This window comes from Thamnophis sirtalis, unplaced genomic scaffold (genome assembly GCF_051295495.1).
Source record: "Thamnophis sirtalis isolate CommonGarterSnake01/CBP01778 unplaced genomic scaffold, rThaSir2_p1.2 scaffold_5, whole genome shotgun sequence".
Taxonomy (NCBI): Eukaryota; Metazoa; Chordata; class Lepidosauria; order Squamata; family Natricidae; genus Thamnophis; species Thamnophis sirtalis.
In genome coordinates, this window is record NW_028261385.1 from 23,576,464 (window position 1) to 23,598,148 (window position 21,685).

The 21,685-nt window shown below is 41.4% G+C and overlaps 1 protein-coding gene across 1 annotated transcript in view; it reads right to left on the minus strand.

Moving 5' to 3' along the window:
- Positions 1–4,457: 4,457 nt before the first annotated feature.
- LOC106540087 (complement component C6) overlaps positions 4,458–21,685 on the minus strand; it is a 39,081-nt gene continuing 21,853 nt past the window's right edge. Inside the window, exons 12-18 of the mRNA XM_087715457.1 lie at positions 21,109–21,280; positions 19,649–19,757; positions 17,838–17,973; positions 12,590–12,781; positions 10,899–10,989; positions 8,011–8,252; positions 4,458–4,716 (exon numbers count right to left, since the gene is read on the minus strand). Of these exons, the coding sequence (XP_087571583.1) occupies positions 4,535–4,716; positions 8,011–8,252; positions 10,899–10,989; positions 12,590–12,781; positions 17,838–17,973; positions 19,649–19,757; positions 21,109–21,280 (1,124 nt within the window). The 3' untranslated portion in view covers positions 4,458–4,534. The remainder of the gene's footprint in view (positions 4,717–8,010; positions 8,253–10,898; positions 10,990–12,589; positions 12,782–17,837; positions 17,974–19,648; positions 19,758–21,108; positions 21,281–21,685) is intronic.

A 21,685-nucleotide genomic window follows, 5' to 3' on the forward strand; every position in this document is an offset into this window, starting at 1 on the left:
AGATGTTAAGAAACAGATTGAAAGTGACTAGAAGAGATTAAGATCTGGTTCACTGGAAATTGGTTTGTGAAATTAACTAGAGATAGAATTGCTCCAGAAATATAGATAGGAAGAAGAGATTCAAGGAACTGGATTGGGGGGGGGGGTAACTCTCTTCGAAAGGGACATAAATATGCAGAACCAGAGGAATAATAATAAAAATCTGTATACTGTATGTCCACAGATAGAAAATTGGATTTAATGCATACAGGTGATGTGAATTCAAATTATTATTATTATTATTATTATTATTATTATTATTATTATTATTATTATTATTATTATTATTATTATTATTATTATTATTATTATTATACAATTGTATCACAGCGGCCAGTTGTTTCACCGGATTTGGCATTGGTTACTAGTCAGGCCCCACCCAGGGGCCTAGGACGTCGTAACGTATTTTCGTAATATGCGTGCACATCCAAGCAGTGCGGCTTTTTGCATTTGACTGATGGTGATTTTGTCAATTTTTAACTGTTTTAAATGTAATTCCAGTGCTTTTGGAATAGCACCCAGTGTGCCAATTACCACTGGAATTACCACTGCTGGTTTGTGCCATAGTCGTTGAATTTCAATTTTTAAGTCCTGGTATTTTGCGATTTTTTCATGTTCCTTTTCGGCGATCCTGCTATCACCTGGCATTGTGATGTCTATGATTGTGACCTTATTTTTCTCAACCAGTGTGATGTCTGGTGTATTATGCGCCAGTATTTTGTCAGTTTGTATACGGAAATCCCACAAGATCTTGACCATCTGATTTTCGGTGACTTTTTCAGGCTGATGTTCCCACCAGTTTGTTGCTGTTTTAATATTATAATTTTTGCACAAATTCCAATGGATCATTTGTGCTACTGAATTGTGCCGCAATTTATAATCAGTCTGCGCGATTTTTTACAGCAGCTGAGTATGTGATCAACAGTTTCATCAGCTTCTTTGCAAAGTCTGCATTTGGCATCATCAGAGGATTTTTCGATTTTGGCCTTAATGGCATTTGTGCGGATAGCTTGTTCTTGCGCAGCCAGGATTAGTGACTCTGTTTCTTTCTTTAATGTACCTGTTGTTAACCATAACCAAGTTTGTTCACTGTCCACTTTATCTTTTATTTTTTCCAGAAATTGGCCATGCAGTGCTTTGTTCTGCCAACTCTCCATTCTTGATTTTATCACATCTTTTCTGTATTCTTGTTTCGTCTGATGGGCCTTCAGTAGATTTTTGTTCTTTACTTCGATTAATAGATGTTCTTGACTTTCTTTTAAATAATCAGCCAATTACCACTGGAACACCACTGCTGGTTTGTGCCATAGTTGCTGAATTCCGATTTTTAAATCCTGGTATTTTGCTATTTTTTCATGTTCCTTCTCGGCGACCCTGCTATCACCTGGTATTGCGATGTCTAATTATTATTATTATTATTCAGAACTGGTTTCCAAGTGGAAACAAAAGCACTTGTGTATTTTTCTTCTTTTATCAAAGCAGTCAATTTAGCCATCTCTGCTAAACGCCATCAACTTTTGCAGCCTTTTGTTCATTATGGTGATTGAAGTGTCCTTCCATTTTTGTGCATAAAGTACTCTTGCTACCATCAACATATATAACATCAGGGTATTCAATTTTTATTATTTATTTATTTATTTACATTTTTATTCCACCCATTCCCCCCTACAAGTCTCTGGCTGGCTTACAAGTTCTAAAACAAATAAAAACAATTCAAATGTTAAAAAATTAAAACGACCCAGATTAATATCTTATTAAGAACTGTACTAAAATTACAAGTAAGAGAACTATGAGATGGATGGGACAGAGATGAGGTCTTCTTACCCTGTCAGCCGCCTCCAGCAGTGAGTGTGCCCCTTGGAGCCCCGGGCCAACTAGCTAATCCAGGTTTTAATACCCTTCCAGAAGGCCAAAAATGAGAGGGCAATTCTTACAGTGGAAAAGGCTCTTCTCCTTGACCCCACCTGCTTCAATTCCTTAGCACATGGGATCCATAGCAGGCCTTTTCTGCTGGCGCGAGTAGGACGGGCTTATTGGGCGTTTTGAAAGTGCGCTCAGTTGGCCTTTTATTTCTCCCTTTTTCTCTGGCAGTTAAGAGAAATGTGTTGTGTGTACCAGATAAAAATAATACCGTATATACTCGAGTATAGGCCGACCCGAATATAAGCCGAGGCACCTAATTTTACCACAAAAAACTGGAAAAGTTATTGACTCGAGTATAAGCCTAGGGTGGGAAATGCAGCAGCTACCGGTAAATTTCAAAAATAAAAATAGATACCAATAATGTTTTTGAATATTTATTTCAAAGAAAAACAGTAAACTAGCGGTGTATTCAATGAAATACTTCACTCACCTCATGATGCTGATGTCCCGCTGTGATGATGATGTCCCGTGCAGCCGCGGGAGCGATGTCCCGCCTCCTATGACACATGGCACAATGATTCCTATCATTGGATCACTGTACCAGAGGAGGTGGGACATCGCTATGTGGCTGCTTGCCATAACAAGGAGGAGGTGGGACATCGTTGCAGAGTGGCAGGAAGGGGAGGAAGGGGAATCGTAAGACAGCCCTGCATTACATTAGAACGTGAGGAGGGGGGATGGTGCGGTGCGCGCTGCGCGGCAAACTGACACAGAGGGAGGGGAAACTCACAGGGGCACTGGGCCATTCACGAGTGTCACCCAGCGGCATGGCCCCGCCCCTTTTTCTCCTCCATTTCGGGCAAATTTTTCACTGACTCGAGTATAAGCCGAGGCGGCTTTTTTCAGCCCAAAAAGTGGGCTGAAAAACTAGGCTTATACTCGAGTATATACAGTACATATGATGCTGTATATTGTGTGCCTACTCACAACCAAACCTTTGCCAGACCAATTCTCAAATACAGCTTATCTGCCTGGAACCTACACTGTATATCAGACATTAACACGATTGAGCTTGTCCAGTGATATTTCACGAGAAGAGTACTCCACTCCTCTGCTCACAATAAAATCCCTTATGCCACCAGGGTCAAAATTTTGGACAACCTGGAACTGTGCCGCCTGCAGTCGGACTTAAGCATAGTACATAGTACATAGTACATTACTATTATTAAAAGAAAAAAATGATAACAGTTATTACTGTATTAATCTCACGATTTCACAAGTTTAGGCATATTAGAGATATCTTCTTCCTGAAAGTCAGCTGATTTCTCAAATACTTTTATCTCTGTTTTGCTCCCATCTTCAGTGATGCCCGTATTACTAATTTCTAACATATCTGAAAAAAGCCATTTCAGGTTATAGGGCTCCTATAATTGCAGCATTAGGAAGAGGATATGGCTCTTATTCTTACCTGCTTTTAGAATGAACTACTCAACATTTCATGTACAGCTTATATGGAAATAGCAAATCTCTAGGATACAAATTTGTTTAAGGAGACTAGTTTGACTTCAAAATGTTTTGTGATGTCCATGCCCATCATTATACAACATCAGTGCCTAAGTTACCTCTTAGGCAGTGGTGGGATTAAAATAATTTAACAATCAGTTCTCTGCCCCAATGACCAGCTGGGGGAGGGGGCACAGTGGTCATGTGACTGAGTGGGCGTTGCCAACTCAACGTCACTCATGTTGATGGGCGCTTCACCTTAGGTATTACAATGTAATAAGGGTTAACTGGAGAGGCAGCTTCTGTCAGAGCAATAAAGTTTAGGTTAGAAACAACACCAGAATGTTTCCTTCCTGCCTTCCTTACAGGATTAGCTCTCAGGCCTGCAATTATATCCCTTTTAGAATTTTTGGCCTGCCACACTTTCTCTTATTTCATTATGCTGTTTCATTAGTATAGTTGATGGGAGGGGGGATAGAAAGGAGTAGGATTGTGGAATGTGTTGTTGTCATTATTTTCTAGAAGACCAAGGTCATCTTTTGTCTCCGCACTTTTACACCTGACCGGAAGCAGCTGGGTGGAGATGACAGCATGGAAGAAGAAGATTGGACCATGTGATGGATTTGTGGGTGTGGGGACAAGATCATGAACTTTTAACTGGGTGGAATCCCAGGAAGCTCTTTAGAATTGGGATTTCATAGATGTGCTAAGATGTCTGATTTATTAAATTGGAACTTTAAGGATTGTTTTGCCTTGGACTCTGATTTAATTCTACACGATACTTGGAACGCTGACATTTGCCCTGTAAAGTGGAAAAAAACAAAATGAGATTTCTTCCAACAACCAGTTCTCCAAACTGAAAATTAACAATCAGTTCTCCCGAATAGGCGCGAACTGGCTGAATCCCACCACTACTCTTATGGTAGCTATATTATGAATATGCTACCACTTGTTCTCAAAACTCCCAAGGTGCTGAGATTCATCAATTTTATATAGATTCAACTGAAACAATTAGTAGGAGATATAAACAAAATCCAGTTCTTAAACCAACATTTTAATTCAATGAATTTATTTTGAACTGTGATTGAAATAGGGCTGAGGACATCGGATATTTGTTTGCCACCTCATTTTATGGCACACATTTTCCAGGATGCAACAGCGTTACTCTTGCACTGGCACATCTCATGGCTCCAAGTACACAGAGGGTTGATGTCCTCCTTTGGTTTCTAGTTCCGTATTGAATGCAATAGACCTGTTCTTCACCCTTTGGACACTGATTTGGAAGCAGACAGGTACACTGCAACCTTTCTTCTGTAAATAGATAAAAATGTGGGATCATCTCATCATTTGGTTTTACAGGCTGTCCTCAACTTACAACAGCTCTAGTGATTGATCAAAGTTACAATGGCACTGAAAAAAGTGACTCAGGACCATTTGTCACACTTACAACTGTTACAGCATTATTCACTTGATCATGTAATCAAAATTCAGATGCTTGGTGACTGATTCATATTTATGATGGTTGCAGTATCCAGAATTATCTTTTGCAACCTTCCGACAAGCAAAGTCAACGGAGAAGACAGATTCACTTAACAACTATGTTACTCACTTAATGACTACTGTGATTCACTTAACAACTGTGGCAAGAAATGTAATAAAATGGGGCAAAATTCACTTAACATCTGTCTCATTTGGGCAACAAAAATGTTGGGTTCGATTATGGTCATACATTGAGGATTACCTGTACTGTGTGTGTGTGTGTGTGTGTGTGTGTGTGTGTGTGTGTGTTTTTTCATTTGGTATGCTTACAAGATCTATTTTGCAGTAACCATCACGAGGCTGAAATAAATCTTCTTAACAAGAATTGATTCTTGATCCACAATGACAGCTTCCTAAGTTTTATAAAAACTACCCTTGCAATTGAAGTTGCTAGGAATTTGGGTTTTTCTGCCTGATTATAAATCAACTCAGCAATAACTGAATATGCACATTCAGTTCTTCAGGAGTGGCAAAAGGGATCCTCAGCAGATGGATGATGAATAGGTAAGGCTATATCCGTGATGGCAAATCTATGGCATGCGTGCTGGAAGTGGCACATAGAGCCATCACCCATTGCTCTTCTGGGTTCTGGCGTGCCGGCCATTGGTCTTCACGTATGTGGGAGCACTGAAAATTGGAAGAGTAGATGCTCGGTGTGCATGGGCACACCGGGATGATGATCTTCCAGTTTCTGGCACGTGAATGCTCACTGGCCAGTTAGTCTTCATACACGCATGCATGCCAGAAACCCGGAAGACCAGGTGGCTGGTGTGCATGTGCATGTAGGAAACAGGAAGATCATCTTCCTAGCATGTGCATGCGCACTGGGCAGTTGCATTTCTGTTTTCTTCCATGTGCGCATGTACATGTGCTCCCGTTTTGGCACTCAATGCTGAAAAGGTTCGCCAACACTGGGCTATATCATACAATTTAGGTAAGATTGGACTTTTCAGTGTGTATGTGTTTCTCTTCAGAGTGATGAAGATGTGATAGAACTGGAGAGTTTTCATTTTATTTCATCACCAGCAATTTCATCTACACCAGGGCTGTCAAACTCCTGGCCCGTGAGCCAGATGTGACTCATGGTGGCCACGCCGACAGCTGGTTTAGCGAAGGGGGGAAAAATCCCAATACATCACATGACACTGCCGGGACGATGTAAGTTTGACACCCCTGATCTAAACCTTCTTACTAGATATTTTAAGGCTTAAAATTGCAATTTCTTTGTTTCCCTGTCTCAATATAATTTGAAACAACGTTACCAACTGTTCTTTAGGAGCAAATATAAAATAGATTCTGTTTTTAAATAGTGAGTTTTAAAGCAAGAGCAAACGAGGTGGAAATTTTAGTTTTAACCAGACAAGCCTCTTTTTTTTTTTTAACAAGACAAGCCAAATCTTTTTCTGTAGGAATCTCTGCCAAGACAATTTACAGGAAAGCTCACAATTCCTATCATCCTACCGCACAGTGAAAAACAAGTTGCGTAACGTACAGTGATCTGGGCATCATTTTCCGGAATATTTCACAACCACACATTTTTTCAATCTTTTCTAAACAAAGCTAAATAACTAAAGGATGTATCTAAGGGGATTGTTAAATAATATGCTTTAAGATGTCTTGGAGGACAGCAACATAATTCCACCCATTTTTCCTTCTTTTCACTAAAGCTTTTTGGAGTTAATGTGTGTTGATTCTCCCATAAATATGCAGAGGACTGCAGTCAATGGTCTTCAGCAAATGTCTTCCGTTGGCTGACATTTGTGACCACCAAAATCTTAAATAAGTCATCAAAGGACTCCTTATTCCAGACCTGTATTGTGTTTCAACAATACTAAGGAGCATATTTTTAAAAAACAGGTATGTCAATTGCATCACTACACAGAAAGATAAAGCTTTCTCTCATCCATCATCTCATCAGCTTCAGGACTGCATGAAATGAAAAAAATATATGACCCTACGATGCATTAATACAACAAAGACAACCTAAAAGTGATACCTTATTCAGAGCATTGTTGTAATATTTTGTCAATTCACTAGGAGAAAGGAAGAAACGAGGTACAAGACTAAGGCAACCCTGCCGTACATCAAAAACATTTCAAAAGCTGTAGAATGCAGCTTCTGGTACACTTGCCAGAGGCTACCGTACGAGGACAAATTATGCATTGTAAAGATTGCTGGGAGCACATACTGTACACTTGTTCTATATTTGTTCTAGACTTTTTCTCCATAGGAAGGTTGGTACTTGTAAAATGCTCCCTTTTTGTGACGCTTTTAAGTGGTCTTTTATCTGATCCACCATGTGGGAAGTCAGACTATAGGAGAGTGATGGCTAACCCTTTTGTAAAGGTGTGCCAAAACTGTGCATGTGCATACTATCATGCGTGTGTGTATGCCCAGACCTACAATGAAATGTGCCCCACCCACCTATGCATGAGTGATAACCCCCCCACGCATGCACATACTCCCTGTGTGTGGGGGGGGGAGTTTTTGCCCTCCCCAGGCTCCGGAGGCTTTCCTGAAGCCTGGGGAGGGTGAAAAATGGCCCAACGGGCCAACCGGAAGTTCAGGAACTAACTTCCGGTTGGCCCATGGAGCCTCTCTTTTGCCCTCTCCAGGCTCCAGAGGCTTTCTGAAGTCTGGGGAGGGCAAAAATGGCCTTCCCCGGCCCTCTGGAATGCTGAAAACCAGCTGTCTGGCACGCGCATGCGTGCCAGAGCTGAGGGCTGGTGTGCTGGCAAATAAATTTCTGTGTGTCACCTGTGGCACGCGTGCCATAGGTTCACCATCATGGCTATAGGATGTCTCTTCCCAGAGTAGACTTGGAGAGAAGAGGAGGAGCAAAGCAGATAGGGAGGAAGAAGAAGCAAGGGACATCCCATTGTATCATAGAAGTTGACTTATGTGAACAATGAGTATTTGATTAACTGAAACTTAATGAAAAAATAGTAACATGCATTACTTATATACCTCCATAACCAAAATTATGTACAAATTTTCATGCATTTACTTTTTATTAATTAAAAAATTACCTTACAAATCAAAGATTGAAGTGTTCAAGAAACCTACCTGAACATCTTTCCCAATCATAGCATACATCGTATCCACAAGGCTCTTTCTTTCTTGAATTTGCTGAAAGATTTGCTCTCTCAATAGCCCATGTCAACCTGGTGTCATCATTGCAAGGTCCATTATGGATAAAATGGACTTGTTCATCATTCCTGCACTTCTCGGCCAGAAAACGACAGCTAGGATTTGTAACAGCTTGTTCAGATTGTACATCCAATACACAAATACCTTCTGAGCCGGTGCTGGAAAGCCAGGAAATATAAATGATATATTTGGAGACAATAATATGCCATTAGTTTTCCCAACTTCCATATTTCTACAATATAATTCATTGCCTAAACAGTCAATATTCAAATATTTTATTGGCCAATGTATCAATGATCTCCAATATTCAAGATTGTAGCATATTATGCAACTAAGCCTATACAATTACCAAGCTTCAATTTGTCTCTCCTCTACAATGTCTCTGATGTTGATTTTGACACCATTAACTGGTTCATTAAAAAGAAATTAGCATTTTACCTACTCTATTGTCCCAATAGGCAAAGCTATAAAATCTATATCAGAGTAGGTAGCCCCTTGGAACATTGGAACAATAGTTAACTTTTATAGGACCATTCATCTCCATTCACCAGCAACCACTGAGTTTTAAGGGGGCAAAAAACAAATTGTCTGAACTACAATATGTTTTTGAACCTGAGAGCATTATAATCAAATTAATGTTTTAGTTTGCTTGTTTTATTATGGTAATAATGTTCCTGTGAACCAGCTGATTTCATTTCTTTAGAATGTGCTTAAATAGTTCTTATAATTTCTTCTCCCCTGAATACCAGCCAGATATTAACAAGGCCTTAACATATGAGCAATTTTAAAAACCATGTGTACAAAGGCCAGGGACCACAATTACTACCAGGAGAAAACCAAACCTCAGATAGTGGTGGGTTCCTACCGGTTCAGACCACTTCAGCCAAACCGGTAGTGGTTTGGTGCCAGTTCCTGCAACCCAGGCCTGTCATGCCCCCGAACCATAGGTGCCAACATCTTGTTTTTTGCTTCTGCGCATGCGCAGAACAATTTTTATTGCATTGTGCATGCACATGCAGTGCGCATCAAGTGAACCGGCAGTAGGGCCTGCCAGAACCCACCGGTGACTCCAGAACAGTATTTTGAGTTTTCTCAAAAAGAGTACTGGTAATCTCTGCTTTGGAAATGCCCCCATCTGGAGTTTTTGTCGTGTTTATCTGTACTGTGTAATACTTTCTAGGTTAAAATATGTCTATTTTAAGTTTTTTCTTTCGAGACTTTGTTCTGAAATTCTGCAAAACATTTAGTAGCTCAGAGATTTGCAGAGTGTGGGTGAGTTGAAAAATTTGCAAAATAGCTTTCAGCCTTGAACCTGAACGCCTTACAAATGCTTCAATATAATAGCTTACCTCTTTTCAACAACCCAGATATGTACACTGGGACATAATGACCCTTAGAATCAGATGGCATCCTGACGTAACTCATCCATTTTATTATTGGTATTCAGGAGGTATTGAGTTTCACTTTACCTTTGCAAACCTTTCAGAAATCACTGAGCCGAATTATTTAGTTCAGATATGTTTTCGTAGATTTTTGCGGGTGTAGGTATGCTGGTCTTGTTGTATTCAGGTCTTTTCCCATGTAAGATTGAGATTGTCTTAGCAACGTTTCAGCGAGGTCTCACTCGCCATCTTCAGGCTGGGTTTTGGACTTAAAGCGTGGTCGGAGCTGCTGTCTTTCTATAAATCTTGGTGGGGTGTGTGTGGAAGCCAAGGTGGCGCAGTGGTTAAAAGCAGCACTGCAGGCTACTGCTAGATCAGCAGGTCAGCGGTTCAAATCTCACCGGCTCAGGGTTGACTCAGCCTTCCATCCTTCCGAGGTGGGTAAAATGAGGACCCAGATTGTTGGGGGCAATATGCTGACTCTCTGTAAACCGCTTAGAGAGGCCTGAAAGGCCTATGAAGCGGTATATAAGTCTACTGCTATTGCTATTGAGTGCTGGCTTTGTTTCAGTAAGTGGAATGATTGGTTGTGTGGTTGTATCATGATTGGTAGATTGGTGCTGATTAGTGCTGGCTATGTGTCCGTTGTTGCTTCATGTTGTAATGGCCTGGGTGGTGGGTGGTTTCGTTCGTTGACTAGGGCTGGTTTCCAGATGTCTGGCAGGCAGGAGGTATCATCACATTTATTCATGTTGTGGGGGTGTTTCTCTATTTCAATAGCTTTCATAATTATTCTCTTGTTGAAGTGTTCAGTTTTGGAGACTAACCTGGTTCCTTCAAAATTAATTTCATGTCCTGTAGCTTTAAGGTGCTGGAAAAGGGGGGAAGTCTTTTCTTTTTTTCTTACTGCGTTCTTGTGTTCTGCGATGCGTGCATTTATTCTCCTGTTCGTTTGTCCTATGTATGTTGCAGGGGAGATTTTGCATGGTATTTCGTAGACTCCTTGGTTTTCTAGCTGGATTTTGTCTTTGGGGTTTCTTAAGATGTTGGCTATTTTTTGGTCAGTGTTGAAAGCTGTCTTGATATTGTCTTTGTGAAGAATTTTGCTGATTTTATCTGTGGTGCCTTTGATGTAAGGGAGGGGGGTGATGCCGTTGTCCTGTTCTGTGTTTTGGGGGGAGTCTCCCTTTGGATTAGGTTGGTAATTGTTTTTCTTTGGAATCCATTGGAGACTATATTTATAGTCCCCCAGAGATGTAATAAATTTTCTAATTTTGCTCTCCACCTATACCTACAAAACAGGGATGCTTTCCCTGCTGAAGGAAAACCAGCTGCCAGCAAAATTAAGAAGGCTGCCAAACTATAGGCAGATTATAAAACCTGAAATCTAGTTGATGTACAATATTTCACACCTATACTTACTTGCAGTCTTCTTCCGGGGATATGCAGACACAATGGGAATCCACCTCTTTTTTCCCAAGACTGCAATTATCTTTGACCTGAAGTGGATCAACTAAAGAAGGAATAAAGAGAAAGGGGGAAAGAGTCAGATTTCAAATAAGTTGACAAGCAGGTTGTGAGTTTTAGCATCCTAGTATAATCTGAAAAAGCAGTATAATTTAGATATTTCAACTGGGATCATGCTTAGTCAAGAAAGGACTGTTTATGATGCTTTGAACAGAGCATCATACTCAACCCAAGACACACATTAATTGGACATGGAAGGCTAGCATTGTACATGCCTCAAAAATCTGCTTCAGTCTACTCTCCATAGCTGGCTGGAGAATTCTGGAAGTTGAAGTCCACAAGTCTTAAAGTTGCCAAGTTTGAAGACCTCTGGCATAGGACTTACTATGAGGCAGCCAAGGAATCTCCTCAAATTTTGTTTAACCTTCTAAAATCTTGCTATGCTTACAATAAGACTGGGTTCTCTTTTGCAGAGAGATATCTCCCCTTCCACTATTTTTAGACTGAATGTCATTCATGGCAATCACATGGTCATTCCAAAAAGGGTCGGAAAACAAGCTTCTCTAGAAAGAGTGAGCTGTAGTAGTATAGCCTTTATTGTCATTGTACAAAATAAACACAACGAAATTGGTTATGTCAAATCTTTTGAAGATTTAGAATAATTATTGAAGTCTTTGTTCATTTTGAGAAAAAATAAAATACCAACTAAACATTGCTTATGGTTAATGTTCATCTCACCAAGAATCCTTCTGTAGCCACCTGCTCAAATTTATCTAAAAAAGTTCAAATCCCCCATAAGGTAATGATTCCCCCGCACATACGTGCTACTCATCTCTGGTTCTAGGGGGCGGTGTTCATCTCTGTTTCTAAACCAAAGAGCCAGCACTGTCTGAAGACATCTCCATGGTCATGTGGCTGGCATGACTAAATGCTGAAGGCTCATGGAACGCTGTTACCTTCCCACCAAAGTGGAATTTTTCTACTTGCATTTTTTATGTATTTTTGAACTGCTAGGTTGGCAGAAGCCAGGACAAGTAATGGGAGCTCACTCCGTTACGTGGCAATAGGGATTCGAACCGCTGAACTGTCTACGTTCTGATCGACAAGCTCAGTATCTTAGCCATTGAGCCACTGTGTTACTAATAGAAATCCTTAATTCCCTATAGAGAGTAGAATAGGCTGTTGGATGGCAGTCTGCATTCAGGTTACTGTTTCCCAGTTTTGGTTTTCTTAATTTGGACCAGCAGTAGACATATTTTAGATTTCCAGGGTCAACTTAATTTTTTTAAATTAAAAGATAAGATCCAGTCTCTGGAATCAGCTGGAAAATAAAGAATTGGGAATATATCTAGCAGCATTAAAGGACAAAGCACTTCTGAGCACATGCTTTAAATAAGGCTTCCAATAGCAAAACTGAATTCACACTCCTTTTGCATAATTTTCCACACTTATCACTGTTTCGATGGACTAAGTAAGATATCATTTCAGATTTACACCACATTCTAGGTTTATTAGTAATTCCCAAAGTATATTCTACCTTTTTTGATGTACAAATATTCTCATCACTAAATCTTCTACAGAGAATAGCAAACAAAGAAAAAGAAAAATAACACTAATGAACAATTTACAGAAAAAATGAAACATACCTTTCTTGCATTCAAGTGAGTTCAGAATAGCAGGTATCCAGGACATTCGGTCCCCACATACATAAGTCTCTAGGCCTGTAAAACTGTATCCTCTAGGACAGGTCAGGTGGATCTGGTCCCCAACATCATACTGAATTTTAAATGGGGTCACATGGACAGCATCTGAAACTGATGGTCTGTCACAAGCCAACCCTGGAATTTAAGAAAAATATATTATGATTTACATATTTTTATAAGTAACAAAACATGATCATGCAATATACTCAAATATATTCTTGAAAGTAATGTCCTTCTGGGTTCTGCTCCAAGTGGGGGAAAAGACACTGGACACATGGAGGCTGCTTGGAAAGATGGTTTATTGGTGGACAGGATCACATGGCTTGAGTTCTGAACAGAAAAGGTGATCACATGGTTCAATGTTGGTGGAGAAAAGAGAAGGGAAGGACTAAGATGCTGAGTCCCTGGCTTTATGCCCTCTCTGACCTTTGATCTTGAGCTTGTGTTCTGATTGGTTGTCAGACTCCCATGAGGCCATGCAGGGGCAACTCTCTAGGCCAGTGATGGGCAACCTTTTTGGCGTGGTGTGTCAAAAATCGGCAAAAAATCGAGCATAACTCGCGTTGTGTGTCACTTCGACAAAAACATAATTTTGCGCAATTTATAGTTTAAACTACAAAAATGTATAATTGCAATATATAATTGTATTTAATAAACCAAAAACAAATTATTTAACATACCTGCTTAGTAACTTCTTTGTTCATCAGTTGATTTCGTATGTTGCCCTTGATATTATTGAACTTGTTTGGGGTGCCGTGAACCAGGGCTGTGGAGTCGGCTGCTTCCAGCTCCACGTCCTCATCAACATGCCGCTCCAGCCCGCCCCTGCTATGAATATTCCTAGTGACGCGAGCGGCATGTTGATGAGGACGTGGAGCTGGAAGCAGCAGACTCCACAGCCCTGTCGTGAACTGAGATAAGTGAGGAGGAGGGCGAATTCTTTAACTAACCAGGAGTAGACTCTCTGTGCCGGGCTGACTGGAGAGAGGCGCGCATTGTTCCCGCGCTCCTCTCCTGCGGGTCCTCCCTCGCCGCACTGATGACGTGTGTGCGCACGGCACGCACGCCTTACCAGCAGCCCCTGCGCTCAGAAAGGGGCGGCGGCGATACAGTAAGTGAGTGTGGGTGGGGGGAGATCACACGTCCCGCCCCCCCGTTCCTCCGTGCCGGAGGAGATGCCTAGAGCACCGTTGGAGGTCCGATAAGTCCGCATCGAACCGAGCAATGGTAACCACCTGCACCAGGGAATATACTAGGGCACTTAGGGCAGCTAAAAGATCACATATAGCCTCCCTGGTTGCGTCCGCTGAGTCCCGTCCAGCCGCCCTGTTTAGGATAACCCGCTCCCTGTTGAATAAAAGGGAGGCGGGGGAACCCTTGCAGGGCAGAGCTGAAGAATATGCCCAATTCTTAGCGGACAAAATTGCTCGGTTTCGGACGGACTTGGACTCCACATCTGCAGTTCCAGCCGAGACTCAGAGGGACCAAGTTCAACAGCTCTGGGTTGAGTTTCAGGAGGTTACCCCCGGGGATGTGGACAAGGCCATGAGAGCTGTGAGTTCCTCCACCTGTGCTTTGGACCCGTGTCCCTCATGGCTGGTTTCTAACTGCAGTGAGGTGACACGAGGCTGGATCCAGGCGGTTGTAACCGCCTCCCTTCGGGAGGGGAACTTCCCCGCCGCACTGAAGGCGGCGGTGGTGAGACCCCTCCTGAAGAAGTCATCCCTAGATCCAGCTGTCCTTAATAACTACCGCCCGGTCTCCAACCTCCCCTTTCTGGGGAAGGTTGTTGAGAAGGTGGTGGCCTTCCAGCTCCAACGGTCCTTGGAGGAAGCAGACTATCTAGACCCCTTCCAGTCAGGCTTCAGACCCGGTTACAGCACTGAAACCGCCTTGGTCGCATTGATGGATGATCTCTGGAGAGCCAGAGATGAAGGACATCCCTCCATCCTGGTCCTCCTTGACCTCTCAGCGGCTTTCGATACCATCGACCATGGTATCCTTCTGCGAAGACTGCGGGAGGTGGGAGTGGGAGGCACCGTGTTACGGTGGTTCTCCTCCTACCTCTCGGACAGGTCGCAGTCGGTGTTAGTGGGAGGGCAGAGATCGTCCCCAAGGCCCCTAAAATATGGGGTGCCGCAGGGTTCGGTCTTATCCCCCCTACTATTTAACATTTACATGAAACCGCTGGGAGAGATCATCCGTAGGCACGGGATTAGATACCATCAATATGCGGACGATACTCAATTGTATCTGTCCGCCCCGTGCCAAATCAATGAAGCGGTTGACGCAATGGACCGGGGACTCGAAGCCGTCATGGACTGGATGAGGATTAACAAGCTTGTGCTCAACCCAGAAAAGACCGAGTGGCTGTTGTGTTTTCCTCCCAAAAAATTCGGCCATTAATCCAACACTCAGGCTGGGGGGTCAAATTCTACACCCCTCAGAGAGGGTTCGCAACTTGGGAGTCCTCCTGGATCCACAGCTGTCATTCGACCATCATATAGCGGCTGTGACCAGGGGGGCATTCGCCCAGGTACGCCTGGTGCGCCAGTTGCGACCCTACCTGAACCGGGAGGCTCTCACAACAGTCACTCGGGCCCTCGTGATCTCTAGGCTGGAATACTGCAATGTGCTCTACATGGGGCTGCCCTTGAGGAACATCCGGCGACTTCAGCTAGTGCAGAACGCAGCCGCGCGAGTGATCGCGGGTGCACCCCGATTCACCCGCATTACACCTATCCTCCGCGAGCTGCGCTGGCTACCTGTCGATCTCCGGATGCGCTTCAAGGTGCTATTGACCACCCATAAAGCCCTACATGGCAGTGGATCTGGATACTTGAGAGACCGCCTCCTGCCAATTACCTCCCTACGGCCTATAAGATCTCATAGATTAGGCCTCCTCCGCATTCCATCGGCCAGCCAATGCCGGCTGGCAACCACAAGGAGGAGGGCCTTCTCAGTAGCGGCCCCGACCCTTTGGAACGAGCTCCCCGTAGAGATCCGTACCCTCACCACCGTCCAGGCCTTCCGCACAGCCTTGAAGAACTGGCTCGCCCGTCAGGCCTGGGGATAAGGACCATTACCCCGCCCGAATGTTGTATGCATGTTGCGTATTATTTTATTATGTGTTGTTGTCTTAGTATTGTATTGTATTGTATTCCCCTCTCCCTGGTTTCTGTGAGCCGCCCTGAGTCCCCTCAGGGAAAAGGGCGGCCTACAAATAAAATCAATTCCAATTCCAATTCCAATTCCTCCAGCACAGATTCTTTCATCCTCGGCGGCCGTGCAGGAGCCGAGGATGAATCGCATGAAATCCTGTGCGTGTCACCCCAAATGGCTACGCGTGTCAGCACTGACACGCGTGTCATAGGTTCGCCATCACTGCTCTAGGCTGTGTTTTGAATCCAGGTTTGGTTGAGTTCTCAGATGCCATGTGGTGAGTTGGGTAAAGGGCCAATATTATCATGCCTTAATCCCATATCCTTGGAACTGAAGGGGAGAGCCCTTTATTATGTAAAGTGGACTACTTTTGCCTTCTTAATGGCACATTGACAAAGTGGGAATGGACAGGAAGCTACAGGCAGCTATTCTGTCTTTTAAAACATGTTTCTTTCTTTTCATATCCAGAGAAATATTCTGCCTTTTTAATATTTCCTACGATATTTCATTTTTCTGGGAGAGGGCTGGGTGATAACTTCCTACAATATAAATCTATGCAATATAAAAATATAACTTAAGCACACAAATCAAGCATCAGAATAAAACTAGGATTTTAAAAATCTCTTTATATTAGGACCAAAGATCTAAAAAGGATTCAAATATGGTCTTAAACAAACCAAAACAAAACTATTTAGAGAAATTAAAGAGATGTTTAAACAGTAACTGTCCTTAATAATCACATACTACTTTTTTCTTCTAAAAATATGGGTCATATGCAGAGGTGGTATTAGGTTCTGACTAGTTCTGGAGAATCGGTAGCGGAAATTTTAAAGAACCGGTAAATACCACCTTTGATTGGCCTCACCCCCATCTATTATGGCTTCCCAAGTCCCAGCTGATTGGGAGGAAATGGGGATTTTGCAGTAAACTTCCCCTGGAGTGGGGAGGGAATTGAGATTTTACAGTATCCTTCCCCCTGCCATGTCCACCAAGCCATGCCCACATAACTGGTAGTAAAAAAAAATTGAATCCCACCACTGGTCAGATGTTCCCACCCTGAACATGTCAGCTGAACTAGGCTGGGAAAATTCTTCCTGAGGAATTCTGGAAGTTGGAGTCCACACATTTTAAAACTGCCAAGGTTGAGAAACGCTGCTTTAGCACCATGTTTCCCTATGTGTAAAATAGCCAGCAACTTGATTTTACTTTTTCCAGATGCTGAGAAAAAACAGAGGTCTATTTAAATCCATACAACTATATGCCTTTCCCTGATGAAATATGAACAGCCACCAGCATATGAATTCTTTCTGTTTTTCTTCACCTTACAGGAAAGATGAGATTACAAATAATTATGGTAATAAAACTATTAATTATATTTAACCCCATCTTTCCGGTAAAATTACATATTCTTTACTTTCCTTAAGGAGCTGAGACCTGCATATTTTTTTCATACAATCTTATATGATTGATTAGAAGTAAGTTATTTTAATTCATGAGTAGGATTTTGAATCAAAGTCTTTCTGGTCAAATAAAGATGTCCTAGCCATTGCATTAAGTTGGTTCATTCTAAGGGTAACATGTAGCTGTTTCCTAAGCAACAATAGGATTACCAGGAGTAAAACTAGACTGATACAGGACGTTGTCTCTTTGGAGTAAAAGACAACTTTTTTTCTATCTTTCTATTGGGACATACCAAGCATTGATCTTCCTTGCAAAGAAACTGAAGATATTTGCACATTAAAATGCTTAATATTGGACTGGATGAAGCATTTTAGTCTGCACGGCATACTAAGAAAACACCATCAAGCCATTTGGATCAGGGCAGTTGAAACTGAGAACTGGATCAATATTTAGTTATGGTTAGAGCAAGTTTGTGGGGGAAAGTGTCCCTTTATTCAGAAATCCATCTGACCTGACTGAATTTAAAGATCCAAACTTAGGTTTTCTCCTTTCTCCCTTGAAGGAATATATTATTAATCATAAGGCATTTGATTGATTTCCTTTTTATCCAATGTATTTTGTTTCTTACTTTGGCACTCAACGTTCTGTTGTTGTGCCCATGTTTTGTCTGCAAGGCAGCGAAGGAATGGATATCCTGAGCGAAAATGGCCACTGAAACAAATCACTTCTGCTTGTTCTCCAACATCATAACACGGTTTTTCATTCTACGAAGTAAAAGTGCAGTGCAATAAGTGGAAGATTCATTACATGAAATATAGCAATTGCAGTTAGTCAGCTGAAGTAGCCTGCAGTGCTGCATTTAACCACTACGCCACCTCGGTTCCAAATATAAGTTTTAGACTCTGAAACAGTACTGAGATGTACAATAATTTGAGTTCTCATGGTAGCAACAATAGCAATAGCAATAGCAATAGCAGTTAGACTTATATACCGCTTCATAAGGCTTTCAGCCCTCTCTAAACGGTTTACAGAGTCAGCATATCGCCCCCACAGTCTGGGTCCTCATTTCACCCACCTCGGAAGGATGGAAGGCTGAGTCAACCTTGAGCCGGTGAGATTAGAACTGCTGAACTGCAGATAACAATCAGCTGAAGTGGCCTGCAGTACTGCACCTTAACCACTGCGCCACCTCGGGTCTTCATAACAAAAGTATCAGGAATTAAAGAAGTTGTAAAATAAACATAACAAAACAGAGTATGGCTAAAGAGAATGGTCTTTAAAAAAAAGGAAACCAGTTTAGAATAATGGCAGTAGGTTTTTAAAAATACTCCTGGTATTAAGGAAAAAATTAATATGCAGGTGAACATTTGATGGTGTATGTCAAAACGGATAACTTTATGAGTGTGGCATGAGACGAGGGATGTAATGGACTGCTTAAGATTGATTAAAAGTATTCAATATGTAATTATGAATCACTAAAACTCCTGCCCAGATTTATAGTAGCTTCTATTTTTAAGACAAACTTTCTTTAAAACCAATGGAGAATGCAAGACTTCACCTTGTTGAAAATGGGAATGGTGCGTTCACATTTGTTCCCAATGGAGTTTGAGGCAAAATTATTTTATATCTTTAATAGGAGATATTTTGAAGCAAAATGTCTTCAAAGAAAAAACAAGGAAGTCCAGTTGCCTCCTGAAAAAGCACCTTTGGGACAACCATGACTTGGATGACTGAGAATCACTACAAACTTTGAGATATTTTGGAATAATCTCATTTTAAATTCAATTTTGGATGGCAACCCTAGTTGCTCCCCTTTATATTAATCATGTGAATCTTTTTCAAGTGGTCTTGTAAGTATATGGCATAAATCAAGATGTCTGTAAATCCATCTATTTACTGGAATTCAAGGTGGCGCAGTGGTTAAATGCAGCACTGCAGGCTACTGCTAGATCAGCAGGTCAGCGGTTCAAATCTCACCGGCTCAGGGTTGACTCAGCCTTCCATCCTTCCGAGGTGGGTAAAATGAGGACCCAGATTGTTGGGGGCAATATGCTGACTCTCTGTAAACCGCTTAGAGAGGCCTGAAAGGCCTATGAAGCGGTATATAAGTCTACTGCTATTGCTATTCATTTCTCAGACCTGTTGATCAATTCCTTAATGTCTGTGAACGTTAGAGATTTATCTCTGGAACAGAAGTATGAATAGTACATTCATCTTTTCCAATATAGCAGTCTCTAGAAATTCGACTCCTCAAATTCCTCTCTGAGAATTCTGACATGTAAAGGATGGCATTGTGATAGCATCTCGCAAATTCATTTTTAGGAGCACCTCATCTCAAGAGCCTAAAAAGGCACTTTAGCATTAGTGCTATTTGATGAAAGATTGGGATCCATTTAGACAAGTGTCAAAGTCTTTTCTAGTCCATTAAATGCTGCTAACCCTGATGAATCCATTTTCTGGTGCTTCTGGAGTGAAACATCCCATGTCACATTTAGGTATTATCCGGCCTTCTTCAGTATAGTCATCATCATTTACACAAGTAGCACCCCTGAAATTGAAACACCGTCCATTTAGGAATTCGTTAAAAAGATACACATAAAGCAAAAAGTCATAGATAATCAGTGGACTGCAAATAATCTGATAGGCCAAAGACAAATATCCAATTCTGTTATATTCATTTTACATTTGGCAACCCCCACCCAACATCTAGCAGAAATGTTTATAGCTTTCTGATTTGCTCTACCTACTTCTTTCAGATTTAGAGGGTTCTTGGAAATTTGAAATTCCTTAATTCCTTAATTCCAAGCAAAACTCCTTGGGTTGCATCCACATTGAAGGAAATAAATAAGTTATTCTTTTATAAAAGTGTTAAATGTAACAATAAGCTATAGAATTCTTCCTGTTGCAACTTAACCACAAAAATGTAATCAGTAAAGACAATATGGGTTAACTTTCTAAAACTCCCCTGCTAAACAGCAACATAAGTCTGAGACAAGGCCACCACTTGGTGATATAGGAACATCGGCAGCCTAGGGTGAAACTATAACAAAGATAAGATAACTGGGATTCTGCAGGAAGGGTGATGCTGACGCTTTGTGGGTCCTGAAACCCTTGGCCATGAACCAAAAGGGTGGAGAAAGATTAAAACATGCATCAAAATGGAGGGAACTTGCATGTGATATCAAGATGCTGATTCTGTTCTACTGAGGCTGTCATCTGCACCTCTATAACTGTCTGGTTTGGCTCTGCAACCCAACAAGACAGACACAGACTTCAATGGATAATTAGAACTGCAGAAAAAACAATTGCTACCAACTTGCCTTCCATCAAGGACCTGTATACTGCATGAGTCCAAAAGAGGGCTGTGAAAATATCTACAGACTCCTCACATTCTGGACATAAATTGTTTCAACTTCTACCCTCAAAACGAGGCTATAGGGCACTGCACACCAGAACAACTAGGCACAAGAACAGTTTTTTCACGAATGTCATCACTCTGCTAAACAAATAATTCCCTCATCACTGTCAAACTATTTACTAAGACTGTATTACTATTATTCTTCTCCTCCTTCCTAGTACCTATCTCTTCCTACTCATGACTATAGTCATGTTGCTTGTATCTTTAAAATTTATACTGTTTTATTTTTTTCTAGTATAATTTGATTGCTTATTAGTAACCTATGACTTTCACTAAGCGTTGTATCTTACGATTCTTGATGAATGTATTTTATTTTTTCTTTATGTACACTGAGAGCATATTCACCAAAGACAAATACCTTTTGTCCAATCACACTTGACCAATAAAGAATTAAATATCTCTCTATATATATTTTGTTATTTTAACAAAAGCTTGGCTTCCTGAGAATGCCCCTGGTATTTTATAATAGTACATGTCTTACTGGCTTTTAAACATTGAGATAAAACACCGTTCCTCATCTTCAGCGTCACCTTTACAAGGTTTTCCTCCATTCATGGGCTCAGGATTGTTGCACAGACGAGTTCTTCGCCTCTTAAAAGTTGCGTCACAAGCACTCCACGGTGACCAGCAACTCCAGTAGCCGTCTACTGCATCTGGAGTGCAAAACAATACAATCCTTTTGCAGCTTTAACCGTACAGTCTTGATATGAGCAAAAGAGTCTATCCATATTTCAGCTTTCCCCAGTTTCTTGAATCTCAGTTGCTGCTACCACCTAGCCTGCATCAGTAATTTGGACTGCAATACTTACAGTGTGCAATGTGATGGAATCCCAACACAGTAGCCAGTGTGGTGTTAATGTGCATCATTGCAAAGATTTTTTTTTATAATTTTCAAACACATTGCATCCTACTTTAACTTAACTACTATTATACTGTGTCTGAGTTGCTCATTAGTTTTTTTTTTAAATGTAATTTTAAATTCTGTGCAGCATTCTGTTCTGTTATTTCATTTTTCTAAGAAATTAATGTATGTATGTATGTATGTATGTATGTATGTA